At 43.7% G+C, this 12815-nt stretch overlaps 1 protein-coding gene across 6 annotated transcripts in view; it reads right to left on the bottom strand.

Annotated features, from left to right (window-relative positions):
* Window positions 1–292: 292 nt before the first annotated feature.
* Window positions 293–12815, bottom strand: part of HEG1 (heart development protein with EGF like domains 1) — a 51968-nt gene continuing 39445 nt past the window's right edge. For 5 of the 6 annotated variants that reach the window (XM_041472722.1, XM_041472725.1, XM_041472724.1 and 2 more), the window contains 5 exons: window positions 11287–11329; window positions 11147–11184; window positions 10561–10648; window positions 8932–9106; window positions 293–7391 (listed from right to left, as the gene is read on the bottom strand). In XM_041472722.1, coding sequence (XP_041328656.1) covers window positions 7242–7391; window positions 8932–9106; window positions 10561–10648; window positions 11147–11184; window positions 11287–11329 — 494 coding nt within the window. In that variant the 3' untranslated portion in view covers window positions 293–7241. The remainder of the gene's footprint in view (window positions 7392–8931; window positions 9107–10560; window positions 10649–11146; window positions 11185–11286; window positions 11330–12815) is intronic. The other variant, XM_041472726.1, reaches the window with a different exon arrangement.

Genomic DNA, 12815 nt, shown 5'->3' with positions numbered 1-12815 from the left:
AATTAGACCGAGTTGCTTGGTGCCACCAAGATAAATGTATCAGAACACAACTTGTGTTTCAGCTGAGCAGAATTTTGTTTGGCACAACTAACAGAACTTACCCATTTCCTCTTTGCTTTTCAATTTAGTTATTCAATCAGGAAGCACCATCAGAAGAACAAAAGCAATTTCTTTTCTATGCAATTTCTTATTTTCTGGATTAGATGTATAATAATAACTAAAACCACCTAAAAATTGCATATGTTTCCCTTTTACAGGCAAAGCTAAAGACAATAAAAAAGCAGGGACATAGTAATATTCATTGTTTTATTATATCCTTTTATGATACTGACTAGAACGCCAGATTTAATAGTATTGGATGCAGGTATAAAAATAATCCAATCCTTAAAAATTATATTTTGCTACTACAGTACTGTATAATTAGTGGAGGCTGAAATTATGATACAACTTTAAATAATACTGGTTTGGAAAACATCCTCAGAACCCCAGAGACTTGGAAGCAAACACTCAGAGACAGAGGGAAGGGAGTGGAGCAATGTCAAGAACATAAAGCAGGTTTACATTCAGGTTGTAAAGAAGCACAAACAAATGCTGAAAATTTATCTTTTGGAAGAGAGTTCACAAAAGGTGAGCTTTAACTACTGCAGTTCTAAAAGCTGCTTAAATAAATCATTATGATTTTACACACCAAGTTTCACCTTTTACTGGGAGAAAGTCCTGTAGAATTTAATGGGTTTAAAGCAAATAACTGAGTTTAACAGAATTTCCTTTAAAAAATAAAGGTAGTAAATATTTACCCTGTTCAGCTTCTTTTTTTTTTCCTTTAAAGTAAACCCATCCTAGCAGTTTTTATTGAAGACTTTTTATGTCCAGCCATATTCAAGAGAAGTGATCAGTGTTTACTGTATTCCACAGGACTTTTCCACACAGGATTTTGCTGATCTGGGGGCTGCCTGCTGCAGTCATTAACCCAAGTAGGACTCCCATCTCTTCTAGCATTTCATTGAAATAGAGACTGAGTGATTTAGCATTTCAATACCACTTTGGAGGAACATCAGGTACCCTTGCTAGGTGTTCCCTCAACAAGGATATTATGCAACACAGACTAGACACAGAAGAGGTGTCATCCCACACTTGATCTCACAGTACTGAAGTCACACTTCCGCAAAATAAGTAAGTATATTCTTTTTTTCTTTTTCTTTTTAATTTTGGTACTTCTTACTCCTTCATGAATTTCTCTCCTGCTTTTCAATTTCAGCAGCTCAAGGGAATGAAGAATTAAATGGGAATTGAAAAGGTCCCAAACTCTTACTAGCATAGAACATACCCCTTCTGAAACCAGGAGATCTTGCTTAATTTCTAAAGGGACAGGCAAGAGTGATCTGCAGAGCGGCTGATATGTGTGACAGCAGGAAGCTTCTCTACATCCCTAGATATTACATGATAGGAAAGAGGCTGGCTGACCTGTAAAACAACTACACAAAATTCACATTCACTCTCTTCCCAGGAAACTGTTTCCAATCTTGAAGCTGTTTTGTTCATAACACAGGTCCTACTACAGTAAATACAACATGGAAAGGCAGGAACAGTATCACAGAAATAGGAAGACAGAGCCATGGGAAAGCATGTACTACAGACAGGTGATCCTGGTGGTGAAGTAATTCAGGCCTAAAAAAACCTTCTTTGCAGTCCATGGGAGAGTTGCCCCAGTCACTGTAGGGATGCTGGATTGCATCCTTTGTGTGTAAAGAGGAAAAAACATTAGTCAGCATAGGAAGAGCATTTAACTAAAATGCATCCGTTCTTGCTAATTTAAGGAAGAAAGCTAAAGATTACTATTAGGGAATGAAAATTCCAGCTGGATTTGAAATGGATATGGCCATTGGCCAGCATCAGAGACAAGTCCTTGGGAAAGCAACTTGGCGCATCTGCAGCAGTGTCCAAACCCACTCTGTGCTCACTCAGGTCCCAGCAAACAACCTGTACAAGCATTGGCACAAACTATTTCACAATGATAAATACGTCTCTCTAACTGCAATTTATTGCTATTTTTAAAGCCTTTTACTACCCTGCAGCGTGGAGGCAGATAACTTTCATAGAGCTGCTCATGAGCAGTAACTCAGTACATGACTGTGTCAGTGGGTCTTACGGGAAATGCCACGGGAGCAATGAGATTCATTGCTGCTATAAAACCTAATGCTTCCAGAGTGGAGGAAAACCTGGCCCACTTTTTCCACTTATAGCCCAATTCAGTGCTGTGAGGTTTCAACAGTACGAAAAAACATCCCTGATTTCCCCAGTGCAGCTGGAAGGACTGGCCAGGGCAAGAAGCAGGACACAGGACGACTGTATGTTCAAGATGCCTTTTGAAAGATTCCTCAAATCTGCGTTTTGCTGATCAGTTCACTGGGACTGCCTCTCCTACACTGACTGTCAGGGGTATTTTTGTGGGTAAAGCATTTTGTCAGTATAACTGGCAGAGCACCACAGCAGCAAACACATGCCTCTCACAACTTTACCTGCCACGCAACAGAATTAGCATTTTTCCCCAAATTTAATTAAAAATACACCCACACAACTGCCCATGGGTCATTGCTGACTGCTCCCCTCACTTTCCACAGCAGCCAGGAGCAATAGCAGATTTATGAGCAGTGTTGGTGTAGTTTTTCTTCCTTTCCCCACATCTGGCTGAACCACTTCCATTCTCCATACCAAAAACATGCCACTTCCCTCCTATTCTCTCACATAGTAGAGTGATTCCCCTTGGCAAAAACATCCAGTGTGCTCAAAATTTTCAATTTGGGGTAGCTAGAAGTAATCTAAAAGAGAGACGAGAAATAAGCTGCATGTATTTAGACATCCTACAGGGAGTTAGGCTGTGAACAGAGAAGCATCTGATTTGAAAGTGGGCTTGAGGGCACATAGAGACCCTTCCTATACCCAAGAGGAGTAACAAGCCTCACTCCACTGCCAAAGGGCACTTTGTTCATGGCAGACACAGAGAGGATCCTGGTGGCAGCTTTACACAGAGACCACCTGCACTGAAACACTGCCCACATCCCTGCTGCGGCTGGGCGAGTCGGTACTGCTGGGGTGAGGCAGCGAACACTGCAGTAAAATAACCATCAAAAACTGACACAGCACAGTGCACTGCACCCACCCCTGATGTCCCAGTGGAGCTGGCAGTGGGTGGTGCCTGGCTGAAGACAAGCACTGCAGCACAGGTTGCAGCTGGGCTGGTGGAGACCCAGGGGCTGAATCACCCCAGGCTGCCTCTGTCACCTTCCCAAAAGCTTCCTGGAACACTCTGGGGGAAAGCACCTGCACTCATCTGGGTGCTGACTCCTCCTGCCTAAACCCCTCCCTTGCCTGCTGGGCAGGGCCTCCTAAGACACCCAGAGAAGGTGTGGCACGTCAGGAGAGACCCTTTTCCTCCTCCTCCTCCTGTGGACTATGCCTTGGCTCTGAGACTCGTTTCTTACCCAAATAGGTCAGGCTGTGATGGATAAACCCTCATAAGAAATGCCCCAATGTTTACCTGCATTGTCAGAGAGAAAATTTCAGTGCAATAACACTCTTTCAGAAAATTCCAAGTTTTGCAGTCCTCACTCGGAAAATCTTGCTGGATTTACTGAGACTCTTTCTCTCCAGATACAATTCAAGAAGAATTTGAAGACCATTAAGGTATTAAAATTATTACTTGCAAACTTTTGTGTGCTCTCATTAGAAATAGCCCTATCTCAATTCCACCCAAATCCCTTGCAATATGCAGTGTGCTGGGAAATAGAGACCAGAAGTTTTGTTCATATATTCTTTGTGCAGAAGGACTGATCTGCAATTGTGAGTTGGTGTGCCATACTTTGTCCTTTGTACTTGACACGCAGAAGTTCATCTCCTAGCCTTTGAACTAACCAAGCAGTTAAACATCTTTGCCTATAAGCACAGACCTAAATGCTTCCCCATCTGAGGAAATGCTGGCACATGGGTAAATCATGGGATTCTCGTCACTGCTGGGACACCTCCTTATCACAAGATGCTTTACTCAAAAGGGACAAAGTCCAGTGCTTGTCTATAGGCTTTGGATTTATATTTAGCATGAATTGCATCTTCTTTTCTTTTGTAACAAAAACATATCTCTGCTCCATACCAGGGGAAAGGTAGTCCTTTCTGTCCTGGATGAAAACTCTGATCAGCGTGGCAGGGAACATCTTATTCTTGTGCTTTACCTGTTGTAATATCTTGGACACTAAGTAGAGCCTTCCTTAAATACAGCTCCTTAGGCATCTGTACTTCCCATGAGCATGCATTCCTTTCCCCCTACACCTGAGATCAGCTGTGCACTACCAGCTGCCAGGCTGATTATGGATCAGACAGGTGTGAAGTTGCATGCATTGTCACCGAAAGTTCACATAAGTGCAAAGGATCCTGCCCTTGGCATCCATAAAGCTCTGTTTCTCTGAAAGCTCACACTGCTGCTTCTACACAGAAGACAAGAGGTGAGGCATAAAAAAGACACTGTGTTTGTGTGCTGTGGCTGGTGCACTGAACTGTGCCTTCTCAAGCACATCTGTGGCACCTTTCCTGTCTTGAAGTTTTGAGAAAACAGAAGCAACTGTGAGCAAGGACCAGAAACCTCTAAGCCAACACAGCTTATAATTGCCTATTGCTGTCTCACTTCCCTCTGTATACTGGTTACTGACCTTTGGTAAGGAACACAACAGCCTTTAAAGTGCTGGGAAAGGATCTAGGAACTCACACCATCTGTAGGATGCTCCCTGATGGAGATGCTCCCTGATGCATAGGGTGATGAGGATGCTCCCTGATGGAGAGCTCCTCATCACCCCAGGTTTGCCTCCAGTGAGCACCTGAACTGGGGCTAGGCACTTTGGGGGATGCACCCCACTATCCTCAGTGCTTCAGTGAGCTGAACTACCTATGAACTTAGTTGTAGGCACTGTGTCTTTTAAAGCATGGTGGGGGAGAAGGGAATATCAGCTTATGTACACACTACAGATACGGTGAGTTAGTGACGAAGGAACTGGGCTATTTGTTATCCTTACACAAGCAGCCACCTTGAATTAAAAGCACATTCACATTCAAGAGGAGAAACTGCATCTAGACCTTGTATCTAAACAGGCTTTGGATGACTCAGATTAACAGTGCAGTAAAGATAAGTGCTTAATACACTTCATGATATTTAATTATATTTCCCGCATGTGATCCAGAGCAATCCCCAGCACAAATGCAGGCTGTTGGAGAATAGAAACTAGCCCTGAGGACTTGGGGTGTTGGTTGGTGAGAAGCTAAACATGACCCAGCAATATGCTCTCACAGCCCAGAAAGCCAGCTGTGCCCTGGGCAGCACCAGAACCAGGGTGGGGAGGGGATTCTCCCCCTCTGCTCTGCTCTCCTGAGAGCCCACCTGCAGTGCTGTGCTCAGTGGTGCCATCAGAAGAAATGAGGCCAGAGGAGGCCACAAAGATGGTCAGAGGCTGGAGCACCTCTCCTATGAAGACAGTCTGAAAAAGTTGGGGCTGTTCAGCCTGGAGAAGAGTAGGCTCCAAGGAGATCTTGGACCACCTTCCAGTAACTAAAGGAGGCCTACAAGAAAGCTGGAGAGGGACTTTTCGCAAGGGCATGTAGGGGATAGGACAAAGGAAATTATTTTAAAGCAAAGAAGGTAGATTTGGATTAGTTACAAGAAAGAAATTCTTCATTATGAGAATGGTGAGGCACTGAAACAGGTTGCCCAGAGAAGTTACCCATCCCTGCAAGTGTTCAAAGCCAGGCTGGATGGGGCTTTAAGAAACCTGGTCTAGTGGAAGGTGTCCCTGCTTATGGCAGAGGAGTTGGAAAAAAATTATCTGTAAGATCCGTTCCAACCCAACCCATTCCAGGGTTCTGTGATTAGTAAGATCTCTTTCCACACTCACTCTAGGTCAGAATACAGTCCATGAGTTTCAACCTGGTCTTTGGTGAGAAATGCAATAACTTACATTCTTCAGCTTCTGCTAATAGGAACGAACACACCTGGGTGAGGAAACTTGCCTGGTCTGAATCACTCGAAACTAAGATGGAAGAAAGAAAAACACTTCAACATAAGTGATCTTTGCTATGCTAGGATTGCAAGCATCATGTTTTTCTCTTCCTTGAATGCAACTGACTGCAGTAAGCCCTCTTTTCCAATGCACTGAAAGCCTCCGCAGCGCCTACAAATTCAAGGTGGACTCTGGGGGCTTGAAAATATATCCCACCGTCAGTGCCCAGAATTCAGGTTCCTCTGCCCAGCCAAGGCTACAGCATTATTACTCCTTCAGAGATTCCTCATAAAAAGCATTCTGAATTCCCAGCTCATCTTCTTCTTCCCTGTGAGGAATTATTTAATATTATATTGCTGTGTCTACAGGCATTTAAATCCTTGCAGGGAAACAGAGCCCCAAAGGATCCCATATGGAAGCACCATGATGGCGTGTAGTGGCATCACTTCTGAACAATTTGGTTGACAAAACAACAACATTCCCTATATACAGATGGTTTTCAAAGCAGCACAGGAACAACTGTGCCTTTTTTCTCTTAAAATTGCAGCGGTGTGACTGACTGTCCTGCACTGGGAGACAGTCAACCCATGAATTCAGCCAATATTGCCAGACACCTGGTTTGGCAAGGACCCAGAAATCTGGAGAACTTTTACCAGTACGAAGGTGAGGGCCAGAACACAAGCCAGCTTCCCTGTCCTGCTTGAAGCTGACAACAGCAAGGCAGTGGTCTAAAAGGGAGTGGACAAACTTGCCTGACCAAAAGCAATTGCACAGTGAATCTTTGCATGAAGGGTGGCTAGGAAGACAAGCACAGTCAACAGTGAACAAGTGATCTGTAAACAAGACACTCCCCAGTGGTATTCAATGCAGAGTGCTGGGCACAGTTCTTCTGCCTGTACTGATCCATGCTTGCCCATGTAGCGCGAAGAGTGAAGAATGAATAAGGAGTACACATGTTAGCTTCCCACTGGGTCTTTTAGTGATGTGCTTCTCGAGCCATTCCCTCCTCTTCCTCCTCCTCTCTGATACTCAGCAACTGTGACTGTCCCTCAGGGCAGCAGTGCTCAGCATGAAGTTCAAAGTCCTTCCTATTAAATGGGAAGAGTAAGACTGATGTGGCCTCAGCTACCCAGGAGACAGATTGTACCTGGGAATTAAGGGCCACACAACTGTGTCAATCTTCCACTCCCTCTCCACTCTTTGCTAAAAATAGTCTCTTCTTCTGGTTTCATCACTGATGAAGGATGGATTGTATTGTCCAGGGTAGATGCACGAGTGTCGAGATCCAGGCAAACCAGTGTAGGGAGGATAAAGTCCATTTCTTTCCAGTTCAGGATTTCTCAGTCCAGTTGGCTGTATTAGCAAAAAAAAAAATCAAATAAAAAAAGGTCTTATTCTCACACTCAAATCCTTCTTCAGGCACAGCCTTACCACATATCTTTGCTGTTGGTTCAGTAGCTAGAGGGAACAATGGGATCTCTAATGATCTCTATAATCTAGAACAATTTTTGCCTGAAGGGATTATTATGATGAAATCTAATTTCAACATCTGGCCAATGAACAGGCTTGAAGCTTACCTGACTCTTCTAAGTGTGGTCTAAGTATACAGTTAATTTTTAATTAAAAAAAAAAATTCTACTGCTGAGCTCAGGTATTGAAACAACTCTCATTAAAAGGATATCATTCCAGAGCCATCCTTAAAGGAGACAATTATAGAAAATCAAAGGTAGTCTCCTGCTTTGAGTATTACCTGGGCACTTCTCTCCCCATTTACCATAGGTACTTCCTCTCCCAACACAGGCCCTTGAATTGTATGTCAAATACAAAACAATCTGACCTTCCTTTCTCTCCCCTTCTTGTAACTAAGTAAGGCTCCTGAGGACACTTGGTGGAGGAACACTGATGTCTAAGATCAAGTCTGTACAATCCTTTCACCCAGTGAATAACATGAAGCCTCTTGGTTTAATCTGTTACAGAGCAGATCCATGCAAAACCCTCATCACCTATTGCTTGCTAAAAAGTTTCAGTTTCTAGTTCCCAGCATAATGAGAGTCTTTATTTAGTCAAAAAAATTAGGAAATGCATTTTCATTTCAAATATCTCATTCTTATTGGAAGCATGAAGGAGAATTGTTTGACTCCTCACTGTGCAACCCAGTAAATTTCCTCACTGAAAAACTTAAAATATAAGCCAGGAAAATAGTAATGCTCTCTGTTCTCTGCTCTGGAAAGCAAGGAGACCAGAATGTGTGATTTGGGTGAAATCCTGCAACTTTCACTCTCATGAGTAACCCACACGCACCTTAAGTACATGCTGAAAATGAGTGACAGATGATACAGCAGCACCACAGCTCTGGATACAGCCATTAGCAGATGGTACCAACCATGACATAACAGCTTGTGCCTTTCTGTGCCCTCCACACCCTATTACTCCTTATTCCCTCAGAGCTGAAGGGATGCTCCTTATGTACCCTGGAGAGGGAAGGAATGGAGGAAAAGAGGGAATCCTTCCTATTCTGGGGCAAAGTTCCCCAGACAGAGGTTTCAACCTTCCACTTCATCAGTGAGGGTGGATGGGAGACAACTGCTAACAGGGAACCCTAGCAGTTTATCCAAAACCTTTAACTGTCCTTCTCTACTCTAGGATTGCGATTTTTGGGCATTTTTACCAAAATATTCCTAGACATTTCCTCAGCATTCTTCCAAATGACATCTCTTGTGATATTCACCACAAGTAATAGCTAGAGCCCATAGGACTCCTAATGCCTTGCTATGGAAGACATTTGCTTTGTCCTTTTATCTTGCAGGAAAGGGATCTGCACTTCCAAAAATAAAGGAACATCTCTTTCCTGTGTGAGGCACAAAGGGTTAAAAATTAATCTGTGGATAGATACCGAATAATACACATCTGTCATCTGCAACAGGTTCTTGGTGCTTCCATTCTCCTGCATCTCGATGGTCTCTCTGCCCCACTCCTGTGCCCGGGGATTCTTCGGATATTCAGCATAAGGTGACATCTGGAAATCCCCACTCTTGAAAATCAGTTTACTTATGTCATTTTTATTCTTCCTGTTTATAAAAGAATGAGGGAAAGTGAAAACTTACAACTTATCCTGCTGTCTTGTATACACTTCTGGCATAATCTCAGGAGAGATCATGACTTGATGTCACGAATCTTGACTGGGAACAAAGATCACCTCAGAAGGATTATAGCCCAGCCATCTGCTCTGAAGCCAAGTCAGATATGAAATCAGATCATGCAACTCAGGCCATTATCTGGTGGGCTTTGGAATCTCCAAAGTTACATGGCAACCACCCTGAGCAACTTGTTCCACTGCCTTACTGCTTCTTTGGTGAAATAATTTTTCCCTACATTCAGTCTGAAACCCTCTTGTTCCAGCTATGCCCCTTGTCTCTTAAAAACATGTGTGTCCATCTAAGTCAATGAAAAAATCATGGAAATTGAGGAAGAAAAACATATAGGAGCTCCCATGCTATTAACTATAGCACTTGTTAATTCCTAATTAATTTAGGAACATTAATTCCTAAGAAGGAAGACCTGCAAGGAGCTGGCCTGAGTGACACCAAATGTCCCTCCAGGACTATAATGGTTAATGAGTGGACTTTGGTGACACTTCCAGTTCAAAGCAGAGTATCCTCCAGGAAGTCACATAAGCTGCACAAGGCCAAGACTCACGAGAAGATCAGCCACCCCTGTGGAGATCTGCACTCTGGGCACTTCCTCACCTGGCTGGGGTTTGCTGGCATCCCCCTGGCTGAAAATTTGGGGTAAGAGGGGCACAACCAAACCACTGCCACATCTATATTACTGACAAATCCAGCTGCCAGCTTTATCAGAGAGCTTTGAAATCCTCGATTTGGGGACTGGAATAGCGGGGAGAGGGTGTTACTGCAAGGCATCCCTTTTCAGATTACATGAATCAGGAAATAGAGCTTCCTAGGCAAGCACATCTTATCCAAAGCCACCTGCTGGTATGGGAATGAGGTGTGTGTGAGTGTGAGTGTGTGTGTGAGAGGGAGAGACACACAGAGTGAGAGCACATGCACGACTTGTCCATAAAGGTGAATGAAAATAGCCTTAAATCCACTCAAACACCACTTGAGCAACAGCAAGTAACCTCTCCTGTTGCCTAAACTGCTCCTTTCTACTTAGCTTGCACTTTTGGAGCCTGCTTCCTGGCTTCAGAGCCTTACAGCTCTGTGTGGGTAGGACTCCCCTGCCTCTCCATCCTTAGAGGACATGATTTCCAGATGTACCTTTAAGAGACCCCCAGTCCATTGTTTAGCCTAGCTGCTGGGGAAAAAAAATTTAAAAATTCTCCAAATGAAAGCACAGTGCGATACATTAGTATATCTGATAAACCCACTTGCTTAGCCTATGCTTTCACCTACGTTTTGGTCCTTAGCTATGCTATGTTTTATTCCTTAAGAGCTCACACGGGGAGCTCTGGGTGTGGTGCAATCCACGGGGAGGACGGAGCCGGGCGGGCAGCGGTACCTACCGGCAGCAGGTGACAATCAGTGCTATGCCCATGATCAGCAGCAGTCCCCCTCCTGCAGCTGCAATCACCACCGTGATGAGCTGATACGCTGCAGACAGGAGAGACAGAGGCTGAGAAACAGCAGTGTGGTTTTAAACCCCAGTGTAACATATCCACAGTCCCTTTGCAAAGGGATTAGCTGCTTATTTCCCACCTTCCCCCCTCCCCATAAGCAATATAGACTTAAGTTTTCAGGTGAAATAGAAACAAGTTCTTGTTTCCCTAAGGAATAGATTCCCTTCACTTATAGATCAGAGTAACTCAAATGGATTCACCTTCAAATACCTTGCTTCAAGAATGCCCACTACATGTGCTGTCCTGACAGACTATACAGGGAAAGGAGATCCCCTTTCCTTAGATGACATTAAGTCAGCTTTGTCAAAGAAGGTCCACAAAATGACTTTTAAAGGAAAATGAAGGAACAAAAAGCACTGAAAAAAGTAGCGTGTACCTACTGCATTTTAAACACAGTCACTTGCAATTATTTGTTTCAAATCTCCTACTTCTGACACTGCAGAAAATGAAAGAAATGAAATTTGGTACTCACGGTTTCCACAGTTGAATCCACCCAAGCCAAAGGGGCAGCTGTGAACAGAGAACAACAGGGAAATTCAGCAGCTCAGTTGTGCCAACAGGTCACCAGAGCAAGGATGGTGGGGTGGGAGGAGGGCAGAACAGTCATCATACCTCACACAGGTCTCGTTTTCCAGCTTATATCCATCTTCACAGGCTGAAAGCAGAGAGAAGGGCCGTGAGCACCGCGCAGTGGAGCCGGCAGGGATTTCCCAGCGCCGCTTCCACGGCAGCCTCAGCTCCACCGGCCCGGGCTGCACGGCAGGAATGCCGTGCACTTGGATGGGCGGCTGGATGTGCTCTGCTTTGGGGAACACATCGCGCACTAAAGGTGATTAGGTAAATAATACCTCCTGCTGGCTTTAATGGAACCATTTCAGGGCTTCCAAGCGGAGCCAGTGTGGAGCCTGGCACAGGGAGAGCTGCTGGAAATGTCATTCCCAGCAGAGCTTCTTGCCCAAATGAAAACTCACTGCACACTCACTTCACACAAAATAGCAATGTAAAAAAAACGTGGAAGTGCCTCCAGTTTTCATTTTTAAAGCCCACTTAAACTATGCTGCTTTAGCATTGGTGCATGTTATTAATTACATTTAAATGTTAGTTGTCTCTTAAGACGTTATGCAAACACGTTATGCAAACACAGTCAGGGTAACCCAAAGTGGGATGCTAATGTTTGGTTTTTTTCTCATGTCACCTTTTTTTTCTGATTTTTCAAATTTGCAGCTAATTCAAATTTTGAGATATCATATTTTACTATGCAATAAAAATTGAATTTATTAGGTCTAAATAATCCAGAAAACTGCTATGTGCAAAATGTTGGTGAAAAACTGGAACCATCACTTCAAAATAAAATAATTTCCATGCTTATGGACAGCAATCCTAAATTATCTGAGGAAATTACACTACCCTTCTGATGAACAGCAAAGGGGATGATACACTGGACACACAACTATAAGGTTTAAATTACTGATAAGATCACTGCTTTTCTCAACAATAGTCCCACCAGAGCTCTGGCAGATCTGCTGCCTTTCACAGAGGCAGTGAAGGTGGTCACTCAAAGCCTGGGCAGGAGTGACACAGACAGAGTCACTTTGGGCAGAGGGACAAGCCAGGGCTAGCACAGGCAGCAGCCCTTGGGCATCTGCAAGACATCACCTGAGGGTCTGGTAAAATCCTGTAGCACATTCCACTGGGAATTGTTCAATGAAAACAAAAATGCTCATGGATTTTTCCCCCATCAAACATTTTTGCTTAAAACTGTCACAGAATTTCCCTAAATTTAATTCCAGTTTCAAATCAAATAGCTGGACTGGAGCTATATTTTAAAGAAACACCAGACTGATTTTAAATATTTTCAGTGACAGACAATCAACCACAGCACTGGGTCAGAAGCTCACAAAGTTAATTTTCCTCAGCCATTATAAACATTCACCTTCTTTCTGGTCTGAATTACCCCAGTGTCAAATTCCAGACTTTGGATGTTTACTTACTAGATTGGAAAATGTTATATGATCAGATTTCTCCTCCTCACCACCAAATCACTCCTTTATCTTTAATAAAGCCAAGGCCACTGAGATCTTTGAGTCTCCCTAATTACTGCAGCTTTTCTCTCAACACTCACAGGTTCTCTTTGACCCTTT

The sequence above is a fragment of the Pyrgilauda ruficollis genome, unplaced genomic scaffold, assembly GCF_017590135.1.
Source record: "Pyrgilauda ruficollis isolate IOZ18807 unplaced genomic scaffold, ASM1759013v1 scaffold3, whole genome shotgun sequence".
Taxonomy (NCBI): Eukaryota; Metazoa; Chordata; class Aves; order Passeriformes; family Passeridae; genus Pyrgilauda; species Pyrgilauda ruficollis.
Note: the sequence above shows the minus strand (reverse complement) of the source record. Positions and strands in the feature narration are given on the sequence as shown.